Here is a 26,341-nt window from a genome sequence, read left to right on the forward strand (position 1 = left end):
ATAACATTTTTCAGTTCTTGAATTTCCTTTCCATGCCTCAACTTTCCGAGGAAACTCTGATATATTTTCTTCTGGAAAGATAAGATTTTTTTTTCTACTTTTTTGATATGATTATGGCGAGAACTGGAAGTGGGTATTGTTTGTTGTCGTTGATTAGTTTAGTTGTCGTTTTGGGATGGGGGATTGGGGGGTGTAGTGGGTTTGGGACATTTGGGTGCGATATTCACCATAGATTATCGGATCCCGTGAAGGGATTTCTGGGTTTTGATGCTCCGGAGAAGGGGAGTTTGGATTACTACAAGGTGTTGGTTCACGGTGACAGACTAATCAGAGGTCGACACCTGGCGTCCGATGATCAGACATCGTCACCCCTCACTTTCTACGACGGAAACGCCACCTACCGCCTTGCTACCTTCGGATTGTACTCTCTCTCTCTCTCTCTCTCTCTCTCTCTCTCTAGAAGTGCTCAACTTTAGCTTTGTTTGCCGGTGAGACTGAAGGAAAAAGAGTAATCTTTTTACTGTTAAGTTGGATTTTTCTTTTTCCCTCTTTATATTGTGTGAATTTGCAATTTTTGAACTTTTGCTTTGTTTAGTTGGTGGGAAACTAAAGAAAATGAAAAAAGAATTATCTTTTCTCATGCAAAGTTGGTTTTTTTTTTCCTCTTTATATTGTGTGAATTTGCAGTTTACACTATGCCAATGTTTTTTCCTGTGTGTTTTAATAAGTTCTAAACGAGTTCTTTGTTTGATTGGTGAGAACCTAGAGGATGATGCTATTTTGGGTTCTCTCTCTTCTCTATCTTTCCTTTTGTGTGTGTGTTTTATCAAGTCCCGAACTTGTTTTTTGTTTGGTTTTTGGGAAAGTGAAGGAGAAGAAATTCATATATTTGTTTTTGGGGAATTCTGTAGTAGAAAAAAAGAATTTCTGTAATTTAGTTTTGGACCGTCTGATTTTCCTCGAGTTCCATTAAGAAACAATATAGAATCCCACTTTTTAAATTTTTTTTTTTTTTTTGGGAGTCTCATATTCTTTGAATTTACAGTTTGCATTATGCCAATATATCTGTGGGGACATAATATTCATGTATAATTCTTTAAGAAGAATTCTGTGGTAGAATAAACAAAAATTACTATAATTTTTGTTTTGGACCGTTAGATTTTCATCGAGTTAAACATGCAGAAATGGACTTTAGAGAATCCCAATTCTCACCATAGAAACTACCATTTTTTAGTATATTTGTGGGGTCTCATATAAATGGTGTGGATTTGCAGTTTGCATTATGCCAATATAACTGTGGGGTCACCGAGTTCATCATACCTTGTGGCGTTAGACACCGGAAGCGACTTGTTCTGGTTACCTTGTGATTGTACCAGTTGTGTAAGTGGCATAAAGTTCTCAGATGGAGAGGTAATATATTTGTTCATTTGATGATTATGCATGATTTAATCTGGTCCTTTTATTTTGAGATGATGTTAGTTTGGAATGATAGTTGTTTCGCGACATAATATTCGATTACTGCCCTGCTTTTCTGTGTCAAATCTAACTAATGTCATGAATTTAGCTTGAGAGTTTCTAAATGAAGTGTAATCAAATCTTCAAATTGGTAGCAAATGATCAAACAGAAAATAAATAGTGAATTGATGTGAGAATAAGTCCTGAAGTAGCTTTCCTGCTATTTTTCTTTCTTCTCTCTTAAACAGATATTGAAATTTAGTATCTACAGCCCTAACACGTCTTCGACAAGCAGTAAGGTTTCTTGCAACAGCACCCTTTGTGAACAATGGCGACGACAATGCCCTTCGGAAACTAGCACTTGTCCTTACCAAGTTGTGTATCTTTCTAATGGCACAGCCTCTACTGGGTACTTGGTGGAGGATGTATTGCACTTAAAGTCCGATGATGATCAATTAAAAGATGTGGATGCCCGGATTACCTTCGGGTAAGCAGTATTTTAATCTTTTTGGTATCCCGTAAGTGATATTTCTTATGATAATACGACACAATTTTTGATTGCTTAAGTAGAATCTAGTGACATGACTCTAAAAATTGATCCCATCAATGCCATTCTATCATTCGCATTTTCCCTTTACCTTTTCCCTGTTAACAAACAGACCATAATGTGTTACTCTTGTATGCAGTTGTGGTAAGGTTCAAACTGGTACGTTTTTGGACGGTGCAGCTCCGAATGGTTTAATTGGACTCGGTATAGAGGATATATCCGTTCCTAGCATCTTAGCAAAAGAAGGGCAGACCTCAAATTCTTTTTCCATGTGTTTCGGATCTGATGATCTTGGTAGAATCAGATTTGGAGACAATGGAAGTGCGGACCAAAGTGAGACACCATTTAATCTTAGACAATCACAGTGAGTACTGGTCACTGCTTGACACGCTCATTTTAGATTTACATCTATTATCTCTGAGATAAGTTCCGTTCTAGTTGGTACTAATTTTCCTTTCGGGATAATTTCACCAGTCCATCTTACAACATCACTATCACTCAAATAACTGTGGGAGGGACTGTTGCTGATCTTGAATTCCATGCTATTTTTGACACTGGCACCTCATTTACGTATCTAAACGACCCTGCTTATACACAGATCACCGAGAGTGTAAGCGCTTTAATTAGTATATTTCGCTCTTTTGTCTCAAGCTTCGAAGTTCATCAATTGAAGATTTATAACTTTGCTGATCTTGCAGTTTAATTACCTGGCAACAGAAGACCGGCATACAAATGAATCTGAAATCCCTTTCGAGTATTGTTACAATTTAAGGTCGGTTATAACCAAAAGATAGCCATCGTCTTTCTACTTTTGTTTTTCCCTCCTTTCTGCAAGCACTGACTTCATTTACCTGCAGATCAAATCAAAAGAGCTATGAATATCCGCCAATAAATCTTACAATGAAAGGTGGAAAACAATATAGTGTCATTGATCCAATCGTAGAAACTTCTACTATGGTAGGGATTGCATATTTAGAATCACTATAGCGGATATTCTAGCCCTGAATTCGGTAACTAAAAATGGATTCATGTGATCTCCAGGGTGGTGGAAGGGTCTATTGTTTGGGTGTTGTCAAAAGTGGAGATGTCAATATCATTGGACGTGAGTATCTTTTTGATCTTCCCTTTGCTTTCTATAACATGTACAATGGTGTATCATTTTGAAAACGGTACTTTGAACTGGTCTAATAAAGACACTAAAGAGCAGCGAGCTAATTGATCTTTTCACTTTAGAAACAACAGCAACAAAGAAAAATTCTCCAAGTTATTTCCTAAATGTTAAAAAATTCCTGTTAGAGCATTCCAATATAATGCTATAATTGACGTTTGAAAATTCCTGTTAGAGCATTCCTAAATGGTAAATTTGCCACCAAGTATAGCATATGGAAAATTTGACGTTTGATTGCTGTTGGTTGATATGTTTACGTTTTCATTTAATCATGCAACATTTACATTTTCAAATTATTTTAAAATTAAAAGTTTATAATTTTTAAAGCTTAATGATTATGGTAAAAAGTAGATTTGGCGCATGAACTAGTATTATGCATTGGAGCGCAAATAAAAATAACAGTCAAATATACTATTATCGCACCTTTGGAAGCTAAATATGCAATTGGTATTAGCATTTGTATCGGAGATGATATTAGATTTCTCAAACATAATCTGTGCAATGATTTTAACTGCTGCTTATACTATCTATTCATCGATCTCCGTGCAGAAAACTTCATGACTGGTTATACTGTAGTCTTCGATCGCGAAAAACTGGTCCTTGGTTGGAAGGAATCTAACTGTAAGTGAAACTTTATTTTTTTTTTTTGGATTTGAGTTCAATCACAAACTTTTCTTTCCTTGTCGTTAATGGCATTGAGAATCACTTTCCACAGGTTACGATGAGCGAGAAACCGCGACGCTTCCCGTAAAGCCATCAAACTCTCCGGCAGCCTCACCCCCGAGCAATGTTAGCCCGGAAGCCACTGCAGGAGCTACTGGCAACAAGACTGTCATATCACAAGCCGCACCACCTGCAAACCATTCTCCAAGCTCAACTCTTTTACGTATGCACCCATACTCGTTATTCTTTCTCCAATTTTTGTTATTTTTTAATCATTCTTTCATGTCTACTCAACCCCTGTATCATATGTAATCAATAAGTTATTATTATTATTATTATTATTATTTGAGGCATAATATATTAGAGAACAATTTTGGAAGTTACCTTAACTTCCTATTTTCCGGTATTTGTAACAGTTGGTATAAAACATGGGGTTGTATATAATTGTTTTGAATTTTGATTGCAAGCGAAGACAGTGACGTATTTCTCTTAATTTCAAGCTGAGGTTTTGCAGCATTGTATTGTCGTTTGAATGTCTGCATGTTTCCTTTGTGGAATTGGGATTTACTTACTATCATTAATACTGTTGTTTTTTAATTTTTATTTTCAAGTTTTGATACATAAGAGATTTGTCTGGGCTGTTTTCTAATAAAGTAGTTACGAGTACGTACACATAGTTATATTTGTTATTTTTTTGGGAGTTTTTTTTACGGTGAGGCATAATATGTTTAAAATCACATTAAAATGAAAAGCTAACACAACATGATATAAGTTTGACGGTTAAAACAAAGTTCTACAAATAGGCACTTTTCATATTCTATGGTAAAAAATCTCTTTATTTTTTACACGTACTTTGAGTGTAAAGTTTTCTCAGAAAAGTTTTAAGTTCGGTTTTTGCTTGATTTATTATTTTTAGCAGATCACATTAAAGAAAATTAAGATATAGTTGGTCCACAAACTATTGAACAATTGCCAATATTAGCTCTTCTATATATAGTAAAGATGAAGCGGACCTGTTGCAGTGGAAACTTTAATCAAAACTCTTTGAAAGGTTAGAAAACCAGGGAAGCTCCATTAAAGCCGCGTTTAGTTCGCGAATTCAAATTGAGATATGATTTTACGTGAAATTTTTTGTAAGAACTTTTAACTGTAATAAAATTAAAAATAAAATTTAAATCGATGAAATGAACAGGACACAAATTTCCCCTTATCAATGGCATGGGGAGAGAAAAGACACTTTTTGGGACCGGAAGACATAACTTAGAAAGTTCAAATCACGTTTAGCAATTATTAAAGTCTATTATTCAATGCATTGTAGCTAATGTATAAACAGACGACAATAGATAAAAACAAAAAACCCGCAAACAAAATTGTCCTCAATACAACATAACCGGAACCTTAAGTCCTTAACCATTATGTAAAAGACAACCAGCCATAAATAAACCAACATGTAGTCTGTCAAATAATTTTCAAATTTCTACCCCTCAACATCCACTTCTTTGTACGATGTTCAGGTGGCATTTCTTTGTCCTCTTTTTTCAGTCTTGAGCTTTCTGGGTTTTCCTCTTGAGTGATTGAACCAAGGTTGAGTACTCATCCTTCATCTTCCTTTTCTTCTTCTCCTCCACACCACTGGATTTCGAGCCGTCGTCTTTCTTCAACGCATTCCCATTAGAGGGTAATTTAACTTGCCTAGATTTCATCTTAACCGACCTGAGCAATGTCGATAATTCGTACTTCTCTCTCTTGAAGGACTGGGCATTGGACTTCATTTGCTCGTCAACATCGGCCTGCGGTTCGGGAGCTACCGAGTTCTCCCTTTCAGCAAATTCTTCCTTAGCCTTCTGCTTTCTCAGTGCTACTTGCCGGGCGTAAGTCGCACTCCTGCCAAAACCAAACTCAAAATATTAGGCAAACCAACCTAAAATTCCTATACCGAACCAAAAAGCAGAGATAAGATCAAAACGTTTGAGCGTTGCTTTGAAAGATTGGAAACAAGTGAATTCAGATGATACAAACAAGTAATAGACATAGTGCCTAAAAATACTTCTGAGCATTTCCGCCTAGAAGAAATGAAACAAACCTTAACTTCTCAAAATAACTGAGAGTTTATCGGTGTCGGTTTTGTGAACTTCTACCAAACACACTACTTGTATTATGTTATGTGCAAAAGAAAATTGTTAAACTGGCCCTAAATAGTGATAATAACGACTATAAATGAGAGATACCTTTTGAACTGTGGGTCTGTGGGATCCATAGCAAAGTCCGGTGAAGTGAAGAGGGATGAGAACCGGGGATCGTCAGCAACAGGCGGTATTTTGTCCTCCTCTAGGATTTCTTTAATCTTTTTCCCATCTTTTCCCTTGATCTTCTTAGGTTTCAAATTATAGCCCTTGACACTTTTGTCTGTAACGGTATCATCAGCAAGTAGTAATTCAAGTTCGTCTTTGGTTGCTTCAGCTTGCCCATTAGCATCTTCTTGTTGCTTTTCCCTTTTCGAAGTTTTGCCATCAGACTTCTTACGTTTTTTAACTGAAGGCTCTTCTTCAACGAAAAAGTCATCCGGTTCTTCTATAGCCTCTTGATCAATATCACTACTTTCATCCTCCGATGAATGTTTAGACCTATTCTTTCTACGCTTCTTTCTTTCGCGTTGTTCTCTGAGCTTGGCCTCCCACACGGTTTCTTGTTTCTTATCTTTCTTTTCTAGGATGCGTTTACTTATGTCCTCCAAGCCGGTATTGAAAGTGACCTCCATATCCTGGCCGCCCTCTTCATCATCTCCATCTGACGCATCGCCAGACTGGAGTAAAGAACGGTACATGTCTCGCTTTTTTTGCTTTTTATCTAGCTGATCCTCCGTTGCATTATCATCCTCACTCTTGTCACTTTCACTCTCATCAGAAGCAAGAAACTCCTTCAATTCCAATTCTTCAAGCTACATGAAAACATGTATCAGCACAGAAGCAAATGTATAATTCTATATAATGGATGTAAGGCAAGAGTCCTTTTAGTTCTGCCGAAGGAAATTCACACTAACTGAAACAATAGCAAATAATCCAGCAGACATATTTGTGTGGATGTTGCATGCTACCCTAATATTTTAGCATGAAACAGCAATAAAGAACATATGATTGCAGGACAACAATTCAACCCAATAAGTTGAGTAAATAATTCAACGAAGTTAGCAGCCAAAGGAGACGAAACATTTGGATTATACTGTCAAGAAATCAGTGGAACTGTGGAAGACATGAACTCCATAAAATCATAACTACAAATCAAATGTAATGCACCAACCTGATCAGCATTGAATTTCCGTTTCAACGTCTTTACACGCTCCGGTTCATCCTCATCCCAAGAGAGATGAATTTTACTTTGTTGCAGCGCTTGAGTTTGGAAATTTAAGCCCTCATAGTTTGCAGGCGCCTGAGTAAAATTAAGAACTTCTCAAGGCTCCTCATGTGACTAAAAAGAAAAGTAAATATACCTACTTTTTCATTGGGGAGAAAAGTAAAGAGAAAAAGAAAAAAATATATATAAAAAAATAAAATCCATTAGAAATCATAATTTCTTCAGTACATTGCATATTTACAAATCACTTACTACCAACTTTTCGAAAAATACATAAAACACTCATTTACTATAAAGGAGAAAATGTACCTCTGTTGCAATGTCCCTAGGTAGGTGTTTAAATTCCATCGAATTGGGAATAAACCTCAAATCAAGCACATTTGATGATCTTTCAAACTCAAGCCCATCACAAGCTGTATAAAGGTAATCTGCAGTGGCAACAGAGTCGCATTCGACAACAGCATAGTAATACCTGGGAAGAAAAATATATACATAAACATTAATTTCATATTTGAAAGAAATTTTGGGTGATAAGACGATGCTCCGCAAAATAGCATTTATAATTGCACAACATGCTACAAAATTTGAGCATGAAAAAGTAAAAAAGAAAGTGTAAGCACAAATAACCTTAGCCTGCTTTTCTCATAAGCACGCAGCTTCTCAGTGTACATCTCATTGTCATCATCATCACTATCATCGCCACTTTTCTCACTTTCACCATCAAAGAGGCCAACAGGACCCTGAACTTCTTCCTCTTTCATACGCTGAAGTCCAAACTCAGAAGGATAGACAGCTACGGAGAGAATTTGTCCATCTTTAGGCAGAAATGAGCTCAACATCATATACATGTCAACGGCCTATATTATACAGGCGTACTTTTCAGCTAAAACTTGATCACTTGGTTTGATCAAAAGCATATTAAATCAAAGAAAGAAGCTAAACTCGTGAAAATCCCACCTCAACTAGTGAAATAAAAACCCCAGTAGGCCACATGGGTTTTCAAAAAGAAACATAATGATGATACAAGTTCAATAGTCTTTCAAAAAGAAACATAATCATACAAATTCTTTTCTGGGGTTCCTTTATTCCCCCCTTTCTGGAGGAAAAGAGCCCAATCTCATATACAAGTCAATTAAAATTTTCAGCTAAAGCTTGATACACTTGATTGGTAACCCTAAACCGAAGCTAAACTCATGAGAATCCCACCTCAACTAATGGTTGATGAACATAAACCTCAGTAGGAAAGCGTCCTTTTTTCTTCTTGGATTTTCAACAATAAACATAATAATATAAGTAAATAAATAAATAAACCAACCAAATCTTAATACACTTGATCGTTAAAAGGGTATTAATTAAATCAAATAAAAGAAGCCATCTCATTGCTGAATGCAAACCAAATCACGGCAGGCCACAATATTTTTGCTTTTCCTTTTCTTTTCTGATTTCTCAAAAAGAAACCATAACGATACAAATAATAAGTTCGATATAAAGTTGGGATACATACCTTAACATACCTCCAATCCATGTTAACAACAGCAAGCCTGTGGGTTTCCTTTTCAATTTCTGGTATATGTTCCTCCTATCCAATGATAACCCAAATTAATCAAATAATTCAACTAGATTAATCCGAAATTAAAAAATAGTTATTGAAACTACAAGAATCCAATAAAAAAATTCATTTTCCCCAAAATGTATATACTTTCATCGAGAACTCAAATTAATAAAAGAATTCAGCTTGATTATCACAACTAAGAATTCAATCACAAAATTCATTTTTCTCAAAATGTATACGTATATACTTTCATGTAACTCAGATAACTAGAAGAATTACACTCAATTAATCGCAAATTAAAAGTTAATTATCACAACTAAGAGTCCAACAAGAAAATTCATTTTTTTCCCCCAATATGTATCTACTTTCATCGAACTCAAATAACTAACAGAATTCAACTTGATTAATCGCATATCAAAATTCAATTATCAAAACAACGAATTTTCGATCAAGTAAATCATTTTTCCCAAAATGTGTCAACTTTCATCTAACTCAAATCAATAAAAGACATCGCTTGATTAATCTCAAATCAAAAATTAATCAACCAGACTAAGAAATCAATCAGAAAATTCCTTTTTTTCCACAAAATGCATCAACTTTCATAAAGAAATTGCGATACCGGGGCTTCAGGTTCATCATCCAACTCGTCTTCATCTTCATCCGTGTCCGATTCCGAGCTCTCCGCTTCATCCTCCTCCGACTCGGAGGTCTCGGACTCACCGCTCGACTCGGTCTCCGATTCGCGTTTCGCCAATTCCTGACTCTTTCTCTCCCCTTCCACCTCCTCTTCTTCTTCCTCCTCTTTCTCTTCGGCTTTGCTTTCTTCGATTCGGTAATAATGGCGCAGAAAATTCTCCGAGTCCTGCTTCTTAGGCTTGCCTCGCTTGTCGACCGGAGCCGCAGACGAACCGAACCTCTTGTCCGTAAAAACGCGGTCGAACCGCGAGTCTATCTCCACCTTGGCCTTGTGCTTCGGAACCTTCTGGAAGCGAGGGTCCGAGTGTACGGAAGCGAACCTGGAGTCGGTGATTATCTCGGAACCGCCTACGCCACCGTCGCTATCTCGCGCCGGCGTCGAAGAATCCGAGGATTTGTTCCGCTTGTTCTTATTAGCTTTCTTTGACCCCATCGGTGACCAGAGGAGTTTCGCCGGCGATAACTTCTGATTCAGGTGATGAAAATGGAGAGCTGTAACAATGGCCGAAACGTTGAGAGTTAATGTTCGTCTCTTGCTTGGGAGTTTTGTTTTTAACTTGAAAGTGTGTTTGGTTAGAGAGAAAATACCGGAAGAAAATTATCTTAGGGTTTAACGGCTGCGAGGCGGTTTGCGGATGGAGTAAGGGTGTTTCGATGCGGGGTCAATTTTGACCTTGTCTGGTTTTGATACTCTACATTGAAGTTGGGCCTAGTCCTAAAAACTTAACCAACCAACGTTGGATGAATCAGCCCAATTCAAAAGTCTGACCCAAGTTACTTGATGTTCAATATTCATAAGATGGGCCGAGATCACGATGACTTGTAGTAAAGTAGATTTTTGAAACTAAGGAGTTGCTTGGTTGAAGGATTCGTATCCCGATTCGAATTATGGTTTGTGATTCGTTACAGTATTTTTTTTCATAAAAAATACATGTAAATCAAAAATAATTCTAATCTCATGATTCTAATCAATGAACCAAACGTCTCCTAAATTAATACTAAATAGCAGAGTTTAGAATATTTGAACTAAATTATAGTAAAAAGAATTTTTACCCAGTAAATTTTTTATTTATGATTAGATTTACATAGTAAAAAAAAATTTAATGCGTAAATTTTCTTTTTATAACTATATTTACGTGGTAAAAAGATTTTTTATCACGTAAATTTTTAATTTATTACTATTTATTTTAAATAATTTTAAAATATATTATTTACTTCAAATCTTTACTAATAAGTTGCAGGTGGAATGTCACTTCTATAAAGTCGAGTTTCAAATCATAAATAAGAAGATCTCAAAAAATAACATATCACCTGATTTACACTTAATTATGATGTGTACAACTTCTAGAGGGTTAAATTTCAAACAAGACACTTTGGTGTATGTAAAAATTAGTGTATGTGATAAACCCAACTCTAAAAACGGTATCCCTCTTCAGAAGTGTTAATGTTAAAAAAATAAAAAAATAAAATAAAAAAAAGCAGAAGAACGTTAAATTTTTAAAAATTTTATAAGATTTCCGCTTTCAATTTGTTGCATAATATAGAAGTTTGAAAATGCATAATTCTAATAGTGATATAAAACTAAAGGAATAAAAGGGGGCAGAGTCCCTAATTTTCTCAATAAACCTTGACACACTCGAGGTGTTTAAATTTTTAATTAAATAATATATAGTCATAGACTATGAGTAAATCGTTTTGCTAAAAGTTATAAAATAATAAACAAGATTAACGAACTAAATTCAAATAATAAAGTATAAGTAAATAAAATAATCAAGTAAACTAACACTTAAGTATTTTGTTTTTTTATTGTGATATTAGTGACATGTAATTCATTTCAAATCCATACAATTACATGGACATGCACCACCTAAATTGCCACAACAACGCTCATGTAAATATTACACAACCCTAAAAAGAAGGGGGGAAAACGAAAGACTTTTAAAAACTAGGATATGAACTACAAAAAGTTTTTCAGACTATTATTTAAACACAAAAAAACCTTTGGAGGCTAGCAAATTTTAAAAGATTTATTTGTTTGTTTCACAACTTGAGTTATGTATGTAAAAGAAAATATTGTAGTAAAAAAATTAAATTTAAATTATAGTGAGAGAAAATACTATAATAATAAAACTTTAGTTGTGACTTGAGTTATTTTACATCCTGTAATTCTGACCCATAAAACAAAGGCAAACAAAATACGTGGGGAACATGGCGGTTAGGATTTGATTAAAGTTGGCTATGCCCTTGTGAGGTGTAACCAACAACGTGTGAGACTTCGAAACCAAGGTTTTGAAAACACTAATGACAAACTTTGATGGCTCAATTCTAACCACTTCTAGGAATACCTTTACTAGAGCTTTAGGGGTTCTTTTTTCTTTTTTCTTTTTTTTTTTTTTTGCAAAAGTGCGAGTAAATTTCACTATTTGCTTTGATGAAGATTTTTTTAATAATTATGGGATTCGAGATGAGGGGATTCAAATTCTACTTATGGTGAAGTCAGATATAGAATAACCGTTAGACTGTAATTCAATGAAAATTTTCATATTTCCCGTTTATAGAAAAAAAGGATAAAAATTGGTGCAAAATACCACTTAGGTAAAAGAGCTTTTGAAAAAAGCTAATATAAACTTCAATGGCCTTATAAGTGTTGTGGGGTTGTGGTGCATGTGGATTTGACTGTTCACCTTGCTGAAGATTCATCATTAATCATGTTCATAGGAGATTTAAAGGGATAAAAATGGGCGTAAAAATATTTCATTAGTCCCATCTTTCAATGAAAGTCAAGGTATTATTGATGGCTTTTCAATAATTCAATGAACATGTTATGCTTGCAAATTGGTACCGAAATTATTGCGACTTGGGGAGAATAATATAATGGTGCATGCAATATTTCATTTGAAACTTTGTTCTTTTCTAATTTAATTAACGTTTTAAGGGAATGAAAAGAAAGGGAGAGAGAATGCATTGCATATAATCATTAACTCAACACTAGAAATTTACAGATGTTTTTTTCAAGTACTTTTATCATGATGTCTAGGAACGCATGAGCCACTAATAATTAGTACCTTGAACATCAAGAAAAATTGCCCAACAAAAATTATAGAAAATACTTTTCTTTTCTTTTTTTTACTTCTTTTGTTTTAATTCTCTTATGGGATATATATACATTGCAGGTTAGCTTTTATACTTGTAGACAAATAAAATGGTACAAATGTTTTATAGTGTTTAAAAGAATCCTATAAAAATATTCTACATGATGATCAAAATATTCAGAGAAAATATGACACAACAATTTAAAAGAATCCTATAAAAAGGAGTGATGTGATGTAGATTGTCTTCTAGTTCTGGTAAGATTATTTGCTTCAATGTTACTTATTCGTAATTAACATTAGTGTTTAACTAATTCACAATCCGGGGCCACATTCACTCTCTCAATCACTGGCAGCGATCCTATTTTTTCCCCTATATAAAATCCATATAGTCCTCATTAATTTCCCATAAGCAAAAGTTGAAAAAAAAAAAAAAAAAGAGAAAAAAGAGTTCCAAGCATGGCTTTTGGTGTTGCCTTCCTGATATTACTTCTCACAATCTCATTGTTTTCTTCAAGCGATGCACTGAGCTTGAATCACTACGCCAAGACATGCCCGGACGTCGACTCAATTGTCACAAACGCTGTCACAAGCGCGACATCTAGGGACAAAACTATCCCCGCCACGCTCCTGCGAATGCATTTCCATGACTGCTTGATAAGGGTAAAAGAGGGAAAAAAAAATGAACATTATGGAAATTCAAAGTTCATTTTGTTTTCATTGTCATTGCTCTAACTCAAACTTTTTCTCTTGTGGCTAATTTTGCTTTCAGGGTTGTGATGGCTCCATCTTGTTGGACTCGAAAGGACACCACAAAGCGGAGAAAGATGCGGCGCCTAATCTCTCTTTGCACGCATTTTTCGTCGTTGACAATGCGAAGAGAGCATTGGAGGCTGCCTGCCCTGGGGTGGTTTCATGTGCTGATATCTTGGCTTTAGCAGCTAGGGATGCTGTTGTGCTGGTAAAGATGGGATGAATTTGTTGTTTTTTTCTTCCATAAAATATCTTCTCAAACTTGATAAAAGTAACATTGCATAATAATGTACACTTTCTAATGTTGGTTTGCCTTATTTCTTCATCATGCAGTCTGGAGGTCCATATTGGTCAGTGCCAAACGGAAGAAAAGATGGAAGAGTATCAAGGGCAAGTGACATAGCAAGTATGCCATCTCCAACCTTTAACATATCTCAATTGCAAAAGAGCTTCTCTCTAAGAGGTCTCTCCTTGGACGATCTTGTGGCTCTTTCAGGTATATTTACCATTCTTTAAATTCCATCTATCATCCATCTCAGGAAAATTCTGTAGTACACTATGAAAAATTACCTATCAGCATCAAAGGGACAATATGAAAATACTGTAGCAAATCATGATTCAGAACCATTCTTGATTTACGTGTGTTTTTTGTGAGAGAAAATACTGTAACGAATCACGAATCATGATTCAAATCATGACACGAATACACTAACCAAACGCTTAATTATTGAAAATCCGATGATGCAGGAGCGCACACTATAGGCTTTGCCCATTGCGCGGCATTCCAAAACAGAATCCACAACTTCAATGCCACACATGATATCGACCCCACGCTGCATCCGACCTTTGCGTCAAAGTTACAGGGCAGGTGTCCGCTTCACAACACCGCGAAGAACGCCGGCGTCCCGATGGATCCTTATTCAGCGACTTTCGATAACAATTACTACAAGCTGATCCTGCAGAGGAAAAGCCTCTTCTCTTCGGACCAAGCTCTGCTTGGCTTTCCCAAGACCAAAGCATTGGTTTACAAGTATGCTAGCTCAAAGCAAGCTTTCTGGAATGCTTTTGCAAACTCCGTTGTTAAGCTCAGCAGCATCAATGGTGGCCAGGAAATTAGGAAGAATTGCAGGATTGTAAATTAAGATTTTTTTATTTTTTTTATTTTTTTTTTATTTTTATCAATTATAGTAAAGTTCAAAATGTCAGAGTGGCTAGTCCATTAAATCGATTTATGCCAGTTTGTCTGGAAAGGAATAATAATGGAAGTTTTGGACTAAACATCCCATAATTTGTATTAATCCATCTTCATTTTTTTTATGTCCTTGGATTTCTTTTAACATTAGAATACAACTTGGGTTATGAAGCACAACAATATGAATACAAAGCTTCAAATTTCCAATAATATACAAGATTGTAGTTTCTCAAGAGGTCATATCTAACCGTTCAAACAGAATAAAAATTAATCTGATAGTTAAAAGAGGATTAGGGGCAAAAATAGAAAATCTATATTTGTTACACAGCACTTTTGGTTAGATAGCTTTCTTAACCATACACATAACACACATATATTGAACTTATATTATTATATATACGTATATATTCTTTATCTTAGTGTCTCAGCTGCTTCACTGTTCAAAACAATCTCTGCCAATTGAAGGTTGCCACTTAAAGCAGATGCCTTGTGAGATGGCATGAATGAAAAACTGTCTAGAAGCTTCACGCACTTCAATCCCCATTTCACCGTCAAGAACTCAATAAGACGATGCCCACTGCCAGTTATTTATTTAAAACCAGGAAAAAATAATAATAAATAAAAAGATATCACAGTATTAAAAGAGTAATGTGCTAGCGTGAAATGACAATCAGAATACCGAAGCAATGAGGAAAAATACCTCCGATTATGATATGTTGTTATGAATACTGAGCCAGGAGAGTTTTGTAGCAGGAAAGTGACAGTGGCAAAGAGATTGTCAAATGCTTACAACAAAAAAATTAATTAACATTTCAGTTCTTAAACAACTTAAACAAAAACAAAACGAGCAATGCTAAGGTACTGGTGGAGTGTCAAGCACCATATATTAATAAAAAAAGTCAGTCCCACAATATAAAATCTACATATAAATTCGCTTTTTATTAATTGTGATACTTAACACTAATGATATTCCAAGCATTTTTCAAACAAAGGGAGGGCAAAAGAGAGTTAAAAACAGTAATGGAAGTACCACTATTGTCATATAAAACATCAGCCCCAAGAATAATTGTTGGGGATAAGCTGAACATAGATTCATCCCAAACTCCCCATGTGAGCCCCAATATCTGCACCATCACCAAATCTTCTTAGAAACATCTCATATTGTCTTATGGGAATAATGGCGATGGATATTAATTATTATCAAAATTAGGTAATCAAAGTGTAGGAACAATGGAAAGAAAACCCAAGAAAATTAAATACATTTTTTTCTCCTTTTGACATGCATAAAGAGTGATAATTGTCCACCCCTTTTCCCAGCATAGTCTATATCAATCATTCATGTGAAGAAGAAAGTGTGAAATGTGAAGAGCCAAAAAGAAGAAGAGAATGATGGTTTTTTACTTTACACTTGAGCTCATTTAGGTGGCACACTCTTCTCATGTTGTCCAGAACCTACAATCCCAAACCGACAAAGGCAAAGAGGACACTTGTTACATATGTATGAAACGACAACGATTAAATAGCGACAAGAACTAGTGAGCTTAATTACCAAGTCTAGGCATCACAAAGTAATAAGAAAGCAACACGAAGAGAGGAAAAGAAAAAAATTGCACTGTTTGGTTTACTATCATTTCCAATATTTTGAAACAATCAGAAATTGTGCAGCTTTCGTATTTTAGGAAACTAATTTGGGAAATCGAGCTAAGGAAACTAATTTGGAAAATTGAGATATCAAAGGATACAAATTGTTTACCATTGCTTATTAAAAACCATTTTTCACTTTGTTAATAAAAAAATTAGCAGATGTTTGGACGATAAGATTTAAATTTTATACTAACTTTTTAGTGTTTATTAAAAAATGTAAACAAACTCACATATTTTTTTTAATAATGCTAGAGATATTAACTTAAATTTTTATTTTTATGTATTAATGCATGTAAATTGTCATATTTTTTTTTATAAATGTAATTTTTTATTATTAATTAACGTAAAAATATTTTAAACACTTATAAATATAAAAATAACAACTCAACGTATCATATTAATTGATGCAAAAAATTAAAATTCTGGTATACTTAACATTATTCATTAATTTTTTTTAGCTCTAATCAGAAGCATAAAGAAAATTAAGCTGGCGAAAACTAATTGGAGAGAGATTAGTAATAGTAGTAATACCTCCGATCTACCAGCGTCGTCAGTGAGAGTGACGTCAGCACCCAGTTTAGCCGCCACCAAACCAGGCAAGCAAGTCCCTGCTCCAAGCTGAAAACCTCCTAATTATGCAGGAAAAAGAAAAAGAAATAATAATAACAAAAACAGTAAAAATAGAGAAAGATCAAGAGAAGTACCTCAAGCACAGAAGCTTGGAAGAAGCGCGACCTCTGTTGCCAAACGTACTCGGCCAGGACGACGCTGCACGGCCACACGAACAGTCCGTACTCTTCTTTCATGTTCTGAATATATAGAAATTGAAATTGCAATTGAAAAAGAAAATGAAATTGAAATTGAAATTGAATTTTGGAAGCGGAGAAACGGAAGAGAAACTTTTGCAGAAATCGAAGGAAGGACCTCGATGATGGAGACAGAGAAGGCCGGTTCGTCTGCTGCGTCTCCGAAATTATGACGAGATATCGTCGTCATTGCACTCGTATCGCCGGATTTTTCCGCTCCCGAGTTATTGACTTCCGTTTCCATGTTGCAGTGCTCGCCGTCTTCTTCCTTTCTTCGGCCTACTGACACTCTCTTTGAGTTTGTCGCAATCGCGGCTTCTCGTCACTGGGCCTTCGCGCCCCGGCCAACTACGTCCGGCCCAATTATAATGGCCCAATTTATTTTCTTTTCATAAAAAGTTTTTCTTTTTGCCGAACTAAGAATTCCTCCGTTATTAATTACAAAAAACTCCACGTGATAAAAAACTCCACGTGATATTTGTCTCTAATCTTTCAAATGTAATATTTATTCTCATTAAATAATAAAATATTAATAAAAAAATCTTTTATATTAAAAAAATTAACATATAATTTATTATTTTAAAATATTTTAATAATTCTATTATTTAAATTTAATTTTAATTTTAATTTAAACTTTAATTATGATACGTCTATTATTAATTAAACGTAATTTAAAAGTTTTATGATTTTTTAATAAAAAAAAGTATGTGAAGTTTTTTTCAAATATTTAAATTAGTTTAAAGTTGAATTAAATTTTAAATAATAAAATTATAAATTAAATGTCAATTTTAATTAAAAACTTAACGATATAAGCTTTTTTATTAACATTTTATTATTTAAAAGAAAAATTTTAAACATAATTTGAATCATAATTCATAATTTATTATAATATTTTCTCTCATAAAAAATATACATAAATAAAAAATAATTATGAATCTTACTATAAAGTGTTACGGGGTATAATTAAAGGGAAATTTTTGTGATTAATTTAAAATATTATTATATTGAGTTAATCTCACGGTTCGCACAGAAATTAAAGAAGATGGACGGTCAAGATCGAAAGAATCACCATATGAACCTAGATCGACGGTCGACAGAAAGAGATGAACCGTCCTCATTACACGTAGCACTCGCACGATCATCCTATTCATCACTCCCCACTCTCAGTGCTTTCTCGAATTACCCCTAATCTTCTTCTTCTTCCTCATCTTCATCACTGAGAAACGGTCACCGAGTTAACTCCGAGCTCCGAACTCCGCCCTACCATGACGCTTTCTCACTATCCAGTCGTGGTGCCCGTTGAAAGAACTTCAATTCACGCCAAAACTCCAATTCCGGCTTCGTCTGCTTCCGAATTTCTGTTTTCTGCGCCTTTCTCTTCTGCTTCTCTCAGTTTCACCCCCAAAGCTCGCAAAATCTCATTCTTCTCCAACTACACTCGGCTTCGGCACAAAAGTAATTCATTTACTTTGCGAAAGATCATTTCTTTACCAAAATTTAACCGATCGTTAGTTCTTGCGAAATAAATTCTTATTTTTAAATTGTATTAATTGTTTTTTTTTTTTTTGTCATTTCTTCTATGCATTACTTATTTTAAATCGGTAAAGAATTTTTTCTTTTCTCGTGTACGTAATACTTAATTTTTGTCAGCAAAGAGTACTTTTTCATTTGAATTTTCTTTTTTTTTTTTGCTCATTTTGTGTATGTATTAATTTTATCAGCAAAGAGTATTTTGTTGTCATGTCTTGTATGTTTTACTTAATTTATACCATCTAAGGGGTTTTTTTTTTCTTTTTGTATGCATTTCTTAATTTTTTCAGCAAATAACACTTTTTTTCCCCTCATTTCGTGTATGTTTGACTTAATTTATACCAGCAAAGAGCACACTTTTTTAATATAATTTTCAGTTTTTCGTTTTCCCCTCATATTGTGTATGTATTACTTAATTTATATCAGCAAAGAAACAGTACTATGTTTTTCCTCATTTAGATTATGCATTACTTGATTGCTATCAGCAAAGAGTACTTTTTCTTTTGTTTTCTTATTTGGTGTATGTTTTTTCCTTTATTGTTAACGGCAAAAATTCAAATTCAACTTTTTCTGCGATTCACTTTTTAACACAAGTTCTAACTCGAAACGAATGGGGCCTACTTTTTCTTTTGTTTTCTCATTTGGTGTATGTTTTTTCCTTTATTGTTAACAGCAAGGGCTCAGCCACAAGAGGCTGATGTGAGCTCCGGTGAAGATGCTTTTACTGGTTTCAAGCATTTGCTCCTCCCAATCACAGACCGAAATCCTTATCTCTCCGAGGGAACAAGACAGGTCACCCTTAAAACTTTCTTCAGGGCCTCATGGATATTTCCTCAGCAAATTGCTTTAAAGTCTTTGTCTTTGTAATCATAGCATAAATTTTGTAGGTGAAAAGCTACGTGAACGTTAAGAATTATGGTCCTTTTGGGTGTTGGTGCAAAAACTAATATATTTGATACAATCATATGAAGTTCAGAAATTTTATTATCCTTTTGTTTAATCAATACTTAGTGCCTAAGGAGTTGTACCAACTTATCATAAGGGGTGTTCACTTTTTGGCTCCAGCCCTTCTTTCTTCCAATGTATATGTGTTTCATGCTTTAATTTGTAGTTCGGATGTGTGTATGCGATGAATATGTTTTATCATTTATGGACTTCGATAAGATTTTCCTATTTAGCAGCACCTTAGGGGATCGCATTTCCTTAAATTTAAGGGAAGTCATAAGTATCTATAGCTTAAAATCGATTTTTTTTTTTTTATATGGAAGATTTGAAAATGCTGTAGAAAGGAAATGCTACAATATCTTTTTTGTGGAACAATTTTGAAATTCTTCATTGAATTATTTTGAACCTTGTGCCTACTGGATATGGGGTAAACTAATCTGTGGGTTCTGGGGTCAGAGGTTTGAACTTTATGTGTGAGAGAAACTTTATGCTGGATCTATTACTTGGTCCAATTTTCCCAGTCCCATAGATATAACCGAGATCCCTATTTTGTTTGGACTGTGTTGTTAAGGACCCTCTAGATATGGTGTGCATGTCAATCAACCTTAATTTGATTGTAGATATCCGTCCTGAAAAAATCTAAGTGCAAGGTCGTATTAAATTCCGATGTGAGGGTTGCCGAGTAGTGTCAATCTTATTCGTTGTAGGCAAAAGTGTCTTGATGGCTTGACCTAATACAATTGTTTCTCTTTTCATTTCTTTCACCTTTATTCCTACATTTTATAGGCCGTGGCAACAACTGCTTCCTTGGCCAAGAAGTATGGGGCCGACATTACTGTCGTGGGTATGTCCGCTGATCTCTGTTCATAGTATTCTGTATATGTTAGTGTTGGAAATTGAGCAGTAGAGGCACCTTTTTTCTAGAAGCTTTTTAATGGAAGATGTTCAAGGGACATAGAACTTAATGTTCTTTGCAGTTATCGATGAACAACAGAAAGAAACATTGCCAGAGCATGAAACCCAGCTCTCTAGCATCCGGTGGCATCTCTCTGAAGGTTTGTATACTCTCTTTCTTGATCTTATTTTAAGGTTTTTGATTTCGAACAATGTTCCTCAAGAAGGAAAAAATGAAAGGGCACATGAGATGCAAGCATTGCATAAAAATGTGCATCAAAGGACACGAACAAACAAAATAATACTTGAATGCTGGGACCGTAGGACAAGGAGATGGACTCTTATAATTATGGTGCTTTTTGAGGAGGCAATGATGTCGTGTATTTAAGATCACCCAGTATATAATCTTCTTAATTGCTTCATCAAAATATTCCTAGAAGCTGTATGAGCCAGAACAATCTACATACTTGCTCCATAAGATGGCAGTGGACGGAAATCGCCTTACTATACCTCATTGTAAGAGTAGGCTAACACGATTGTATTGAGGTGCAGAGCTTGCATCCCTCTTGGGGAGCCTGCCTTCCAGAAAAGGATAGCAGAGTGTGTATCTGAGCATAGCAATGAACTACGGTGAACCCTCAGATGACCCATCTAGATTTGGGTGGGGATCGTTACTTTTACATGTGCCGAATGCTCGTTAGAGACAATGCAATCTATCATTAGTGCATTGAACAAAAAGCTTCCATGAGTCCATCCCAAAACACAACAAAGTACGAGGCACTAGGCTTCATATGAACTTAATTTCTCTTGTTCCCCATCTTCTCAGGGGTTGAAGCGTGTACAAAATAGCTTTTAGAATAAGAGATACCTTGATCTAAATTGCTCAATTGAAAAATTCGTGAAATGTTGGTGTGTAACTTTCCTGATAAGATAATTTGTGTTTTTGGTCATGCTGCAACAAAACTTGCACAAACATGTTTTATGACTACCAATGCTTTAACCCTTTTGAAAAATGTGTCTGATAGGTGGATTCCAGGAATTCCGATTGTTAGAGCAACTCGGGGCGGGGAAGAAGCCGACTGCAATCATCGGTGAGGTTGCTGATGACCTAAATTTGGATTTGGTTGTTATAAGCATGGAAGCCATTCACTCCAAGCATGTGGATGCGAACCTACTTGCCGAATTCATTCCTTGCCCCGTCATTCTTTTGCCTTTGTAAATTGTTTGCGGCATTCCGAAACCCAAAGGATCTAAGTTGTGGCATCTTTGAGATCTATTTCTTTATTCAGACGAAAAAAGAACCAACCGTTTTTCAAGATACCCTTGTTTGTTGGAGAGCTTGTAAATTTCCTGAAAAACCATGTGTGTTAAGACTCGTGCTGATCAATATAGAACTTATTTTCGCTCGTTTTTGTTTCCAAGTTAGCCTCTCTCTCTCTCTCTCTCTCTCTCTCTCTCTCTCTCTCTCTCTCTCTCTCTCTCTCTCTCTCAGCCTCTCTCTCTCTCTCTCTCTCTCTCTCTCTCTCTCTCTCTCTCTCTCTCTCTCTCTCTCTCTCTCTCTCTCTCTCTCTCTCTCTCTCTCTCTCTCTCTCTCTCTCTCTCTCTCTCTCTCTCTCTCTCTCTCTCTCTCTCTCTCTCTCTCTCTCTCTCTCTCTCAGCGTTGTTGTTGATTATTTCACTAATATTTCCCGCATCCTAACTATCATCAGAAATTTTTCAAGAGCTATCAATTTCTATTACGCCTTTTGCGGGGGAAAAAATGATGTCGTTAATGATGAATGTCGTCGTTTCTTGAAAATTTGTCGTGCGCAATTAATGCTATCTTTTGTATGTTGTCGAGTTAATTTTGTCACTGCTGGTTATTGTCGTTTTGAAATAAATCTTGTGTAGGTATTACACCATTGTTGTCGTTATAAATTACTGCTGGTTATATGTTAATGTATATAATGTCGTTCTTGTATAATTAGAAATTTTCCAAGAGTTGTTGTCGTGTATCTATTACGGCCGTTTGCAGAGAATAGAAAAGATGGATTTTTCCTGGGTGTCGTTTGTAAGAAAATTTGTCATTCGTAATGAAGGCTACCAAGTCTCCTATATGGAGAGATTAAGAAAAAATGGAGAATTTACATGAGTTTGAATCTTTATTCTTCATTCTTGATAAATATCTTTTTATTAGTGTAATTATTTGACTAAAAAATTATGAATTAAGAATAAATAATAAAAATTTTGACTAATGTATTTTCAAGATGTATTTGTCAAGATTACCTCATTAGAAATTTTTCAAGAGATGTTGTCGTTTATCCATTATGGGCTTTTTTTATGAACCTATTATGGCCTTAAAAAAGGACTTTTTTTTCCTTGAGTACTGTCGTTTTTTAAAACTTTGCCGTTTGATGTCAATGATGTCGTTTACATGTTGATATTTCTTATTGTCGTTTTTAATCATTATTGTCAAATTCAACCATGTGGATTTTTTAGTATTGTGATTTACATGTTACTGTCTTTTATGGATGTTATCAAAGATTTAGCAAGAGATTGCCGTTTATCTATTTTGCAATGGATGCCGTTTATTTTTGGAGCCACCTAACCTAAACCAAAAACGACAAAGAGATTTCACCAATATGACCATCTCCAGTCCCACGAAATAATAATCAAATTTATTTATTTATTTTTCATTTTTGAACCTCCATCAAATTAAATTTTAGCCTCATCACTCTATCACATCCCATTTGCCAATTTAGAATTACAAAATATTTGAAATATCTTTACATTTGACAAAAATAAAACACGGTATCAGAAAACGACATTATATCAGTTTGAGGGGTACTACGAAACGACCCCAAAGCTTTAATCACCGCTGCTCTAAGCACGTATTGGTAGTATGCCGCTGCTGCCAATGCCCCAACCAACGGTCCAACCCAAAATATCCACTGTTCACCAAAAAAAATCACTTTCTTATTCGTGAAAAAAAAAGGAGTTCAATTGCAAGATAAAAAATAAAAATAAAAAGAAATTGTTTTTGATATTATTATTCTGACATGGTACGATGATTTAAAATTATTCGATATTATATAATATTTTTTTATACCTTGCAAAATTTGGAGAGAAAAAAATGACATCAAATTATGTAGGTATAAATGTACCTGATCATCCTAGACTTTGTGAAAAAATTTCACACTCCACGTCAGCCGTTAAATGGATGTCATGTGGATGCTCGCCACGTGGCATTACAAGTATTAACAGGTCAGGCCAGTAGATCGCAAGGAATCATACCTCCTTAGAGACACCAACTCTAGACATTAGCCACATTAGGAAGTGCATCATACGGTCGACCTTATTCTCCCTCAAAAGCGGAGACCACTTCAAGGAGTACTAAGGCGCCGACAACACCTACATTCACATAGCGAGACAGTTTTTCAGACATGTGGTAGGCATTAAATGCATGCAGAGTTAGTGGAAAACGTGGGAGGCATTAAATGCATGCAGAGTTAGTGGAGAACATGAGATACCAGCCAACATCTTAGTCATTAGAGGGTACTGTTATGAGGAATGACATGACCGGCTCAAAGTACGGCTCAAGGAGCTGGGTGGGAAACATATACGATTGTATATATGAAGAGGAAAGGCAGAGAGACAGGGGGACTCCTGGCTATAAAAGAATCACAAAAAAATCTCTCTTCCCTCCTCCATCATAAGAGTGAGCATTGTAATACCTCTCTAGGCAGTTTCTTGGGGAAGATTGTAATTCTTCTTAAAACGATTAGTGAAAAATACTCACAATGGACATAGCCCAGCATTTGGGGGTGAACCACTATAAATTCCGGTGTTCTTTTTCTCATTTTAACTCTAAATTATGCTATAAATCCACGTATTAACACTAAAGATTCATCGTCACTGTTGACGAATTTTTACCGTCAACATTTGTCATTGTTGTAAATGACTGCAGGTCCAAAACTCCTAGCTGGGTTGATCCATGTGCCAGTAATAGAAATGGTAGCCAAGTGAACCATAAACACAGCAAACCCAATTGGTAATGGAGCCAAAACCTGATCAACCAAAACCATTTTAAAAAAAAAATTATCCAAGTATACTATACAGATTAAAAAAATAAAAATAACTTAGAAAATTCAAATTTTCCACAGTAAAAATAATTGTTCAAATAACTTAGTCACATAAATTAAATTTCTACGAATGTCTGGAATAAAATAAACATTGTTCAAAACTAAAAATTTATTTTCCTAAAACGAAGTCTAACTTCCCCACTGCTTTTGTCGAAACTCTTGCGCCATTATCCACTTTCATCGTGTAGTCCCCATCTGCTAGCTCGGTGTAAGAACTAAGACTCTGCAAAGAAAAACAAACATGATTAGTTGCTCCTGAATCAATTATCCAGGCTGAGGTATCACCATCTACTAAACATGTTTCAAGGACTAGTAAATCTGATTTACCTTGTTCCTTTTTCTTTTTAAGCTCCTCGAGATACTTGTGACAGTTTCTCTTCCAGTGCCCTTCGCCATTGCAGTGGAAACACTTTCCTTTGGGTTTCTGGATGGGGCCTTTTGCCTTCTTGGGTCTTTTGTTCTTTCCTTTCTTCGCTTTCCCTTGGTTCTGGTTCTTTCTTTTAATTTTACCAGAACTTCCTACAACTACAACATTTGCTTCTCCTCCCCTTCGCTTGTTGGTGGATTTGAAGTTTTGCAGGTCATTCATGAGTTCAGTGAGATTGGACTTTTTCTTGTTCATAACAAAGTTGTTCACGAACTCATGAAAATCAGGAGATAGGCTTTTCATGATGATGCCAACTTGGGTGGCTTCATCGATCCTGGCACCATTGAGCTCCGCATCATGGAGGTGATCAATCATGTTCAAAACATGTGCCTTAACTGAAGAACCTTTCTTCATTTTGTCATTCATGAAAGCCCTAACAGCATCCAAACGAGCCTTCTCAGAGGGAGCGCTGAACATGGCTTCTAGAGACTCCATTATCTCATAAACAGTCTTCATCTCCTCATGCTTCTTGCGAAGCACATCGCTCATACTGGCCAGCATAAAGCACTTTGCTTTGTTGTTGGCCTTGATCCAGCGATCATAAGGCTCCCTTGCGGTTTTGGATGCATTAGCCGCGGGTTCAGGAGGACATTCCTCCACTAAGACAAGTTTGTAGTCTTCGCAGACTAACAGTACGTTCATGTTACTTTTCCACTTAGAGTAGTTATCACCGTCTAATTTTTCAGTCGCAAGTAGTGTGATAATGGGATTCGACATATTGCTGGAAATAAATAAAATATTCATCTAATCAATTTATGTGCATGAATATCAAGGCATGTGAATTTAGGCACAATTAAATATGATGCATGATGCACATGAAAAATACATAAATCATGTTTTAATTTTGGGTGCCAACGATAATCTAATTTACCACGAATATAGTGCCGCCATATGGTAGGTCAAAATATCGCAAATTGAACCGAGACCTTCTCAATTGATAAATATAATAAAAAAATCTCATTTTTTCATATTTATCAACTACCGTTATTTTTGGTCAAAAATATAATCAACAAATTGATTACATTTTCATGAGTGTAACCCATCATTTCAGATTCTACAGACTTAACTCCGGAGTGCCGCCGTAGGGTAGGTCAAACCGGAAATACATCCTTGAATCCTATCGCTAGGAAGTCAACCTTGTTATTGATCCGAAAGAACACTTTCCGTAGGGAGTGCGGAATCGGTGCCGCCGTGAAGCCCCTTTCGAATCTCACGGTGTTGAACTAATGATGGTGACCAGTGGGTCGCATTGTCATACGACCCTCTCCCACTCATTATTTTGCAAATATGTATTTTGTTTCAGAAAAACATCTCGTGGTTTTCAAATCGAAAAATAAACAATTTATTTTTCGGATATGTGAAATTCTAAAATTTAACTCTTAAATTCAATTTCACATATAACATTATTTTGCAAATCAATTTTGCAACTTAAATCAATTTAATCATATTAAATCAATTTTAGCGCATGGTTCTTATTTTATTTTATTTTTCTAAAACACTTTTATAAT

At 35.3% G+C, this 26,341-nt stretch overlaps 5 protein-coding genes across 5 annotated transcripts; 3 read left to right on the plus strand and 2 right to left on the minus strand.

The window, feature by feature from the left end:
- On the plus strand, positions 1-4,295 carry LOC21409274 (aspartyl protease family protein 1). The gene is given in 11 exon segments (XM_024177030.1): positions 1-421; positions 1,275-1,410; positions 1,704-1,942; positions 2,142-2,366; positions 2,477-2,612; positions 2,701-2,774; positions 2,860-2,959; positions 3,044-3,104; positions 3,720-3,791; positions 3,886-4,035; positions 4,038-4,295. Coding segments are annotated over 11 exon segments (1,575 nt in total). The 5' UTR covers positions 1-107; the 3' UTR covers positions 4,106-4,295.
- An 822-nt stretch (positions 4,296-5,117) lies between these two features.
- LOC21409275 (pre-rRNA-processing protein ESF1) lies at positions 5,118-10,073 on the minus strand. The gene is made up of 7 exons (XM_010114996.2): positions 9,356-10,073; positions 8,689-8,763; positions 7,812-8,041; positions 7,494-7,656; positions 7,131-7,259; positions 6,062-6,771; positions 5,118-5,717 (listed from the first exon to the last, which is right to left on the minus strand). Exons 1-7 carry the CDS (start codon positions 9,863-9,865, stop codon positions 5,372-5,374), a joined length of 2,163 nt encoding a protein of 720 aa, XP_010113298.1. The 5' UTR covers positions 9,866-10,073; the 3' UTR covers positions 5,118-5,371.
- A 2,876-nt stretch (positions 10,074-12,949) lies between these two features.
- LOC21409276 (peroxidase 64) lies at positions 12,950-14,416 on the plus strand. Its single transcript, XM_010114997.2, has 4 exons — positions 12,950-13,184; positions 13,294-13,482; positions 13,608-13,770; positions 14,022-14,416. Exons 1-4 carry the CDS (start codon positions 12,981-12,983, stop codon positions 14,414-14,416), a joined length of 951 nt encoding a protein of 316 aa, XP_010113299.1. The 5' UTR covers positions 12,950-12,980.
- Positions 14,417-14,744: 328 nt separating this feature from the next.
- LOC21409277 (methyltransferase-like protein 23) lies at positions 14,745-17,263 on the minus strand. The gene is made up of 7 exons (XM_010114998.2): positions 17,035-17,263; positions 16,815-16,919; positions 16,642-16,728; positions 15,868-15,918; positions 15,497-15,590; positions 15,167-15,251; positions 14,745-15,043 (listed from the first exon to the last, which is right to left on the minus strand). Exons 1-7 carry the CDS (start codon positions 17,158-17,160, stop codon positions 14,878-14,880), a joined length of 714 nt encoding a protein of 237 aa, XP_010113300.1. The 5' UTR covers positions 17,161-17,263; the 3' UTR covers positions 14,745-14,877.
- An 819-nt stretch (positions 17,264-18,082) lies between these two features.
- On the plus strand, positions 18,083-21,691 carry LOC21409278. Its single transcript, XM_010114999.2, has 5 exons — positions 18,083-18,371; positions 19,120-19,238; positions 20,178-20,235; positions 20,369-20,446; positions 21,311-21,691. Exons 1-5 carry the CDS (start codon positions 18,182-18,184, stop codon positions 21,502-21,504), a joined length of 639 nt encoding a protein of 212 aa, XP_010113301.1. The 5' UTR covers positions 18,083-18,181; the 3' UTR covers positions 21,505-21,691.
- The last annotated feature ends 4,650 nt before the right edge of the window (positions 21,692-26,341 follow it).

Source organism: Morus notabilis, unplaced genomic scaffold (genome assembly GCF_000414095.1).
Source record: "Morus notabilis unplaced genomic scaffold, ASM41409v2 Scaffold384, whole genome shotgun sequence".
Lineage (NCBI taxonomy): Eukaryota > Viridiplantae > Streptophyta > Magnoliopsida > Rosales > Moraceae > Morus > Morus notabilis.

Bases quoted from the DNA above. Each gene is read 5' to 3' on its own strand.
- LOC21409275 (XM_010114996.2), bottom strand. From the start codon at position 9,865: ATGGGGTCAAAGAAAGCTAATAAGAACAAGCGGAACAAATCCTCGGAT. The intron at 8,042-8,688 runs GTATGTATCCCA...TGTATAATATAG, and splicing joins TGGATTGGAGGTATGTTAAG to GCCGTTGACATGTATATGAT. The intron at 7,657-7,811 runs GTTATTTGTGCT...TTTTCTTCCCAG, and splicing joins TATGAGAAAAGCAGGCTAAG to GTATTACTATGCTGTTGTCG.
- LOC21409276 (XM_010114997.2), top strand. From the start codon at position 12,981: ATGGCTTTTGGTGTTGCCTTCCTGATATTACTTCTCACAATCTCATTG. The intron at 13,185-13,293 runs GTAAAAGAGGGA...TTTTGCTTTCAG, and splicing joins TCCATGACTGCTTGATAAGG to GGTTGTGATGGCTCCATCTT. The intron at 13,483-13,607 runs GTAAAGATGGGA...TTCATCATGCAG, and splicing joins CTAGGGATGCTGTTGTGCTG to TCTGGAGGTCCATATTGGTC.
- LOC21409277 (XM_010114998.2), bottom strand. From the start codon at position 17,160: ATGGAAACGGAAGTCAATAACTCGGGAGCGGAAAAATCCGGCGATACG. The intron at 16,920-17,034 runs GTCCTTCCTTCG...CTATATATTCAG, and splicing joins TCTCTGTCTCCATCATCGAG to AACATGAAAGAAGAGTACGG. The intron at 15,591-15,867 runs GTAAAAAACCAT...GTGATGGTGCAG, and splicing joins TAAATGAGCTCAAGTGTAAA to ATATTGGGGCTCACATGGGG.
- LOC21409278 (XM_010114999.2), top strand. From the start codon at position 18,182: ATGACGCTTTCTCACTATCCAGTCGTGGTGCCCGTTGAAAGAACTTCA. The intron at 18,372-19,119 runs GTAATTCATTTA...TATTGTTAACAG, and splicing joins CACTCGGCTTCGGCACAAAA to CAAGGGCTCAGCCACAAGAG. The intron at 20,236-20,368 runs GTATGTCCGCTG...TGTTCTTTGCAG, and splicing joins GGCCGACATTACTGTCGTGG to TTATCGATGAACAACAGAAA.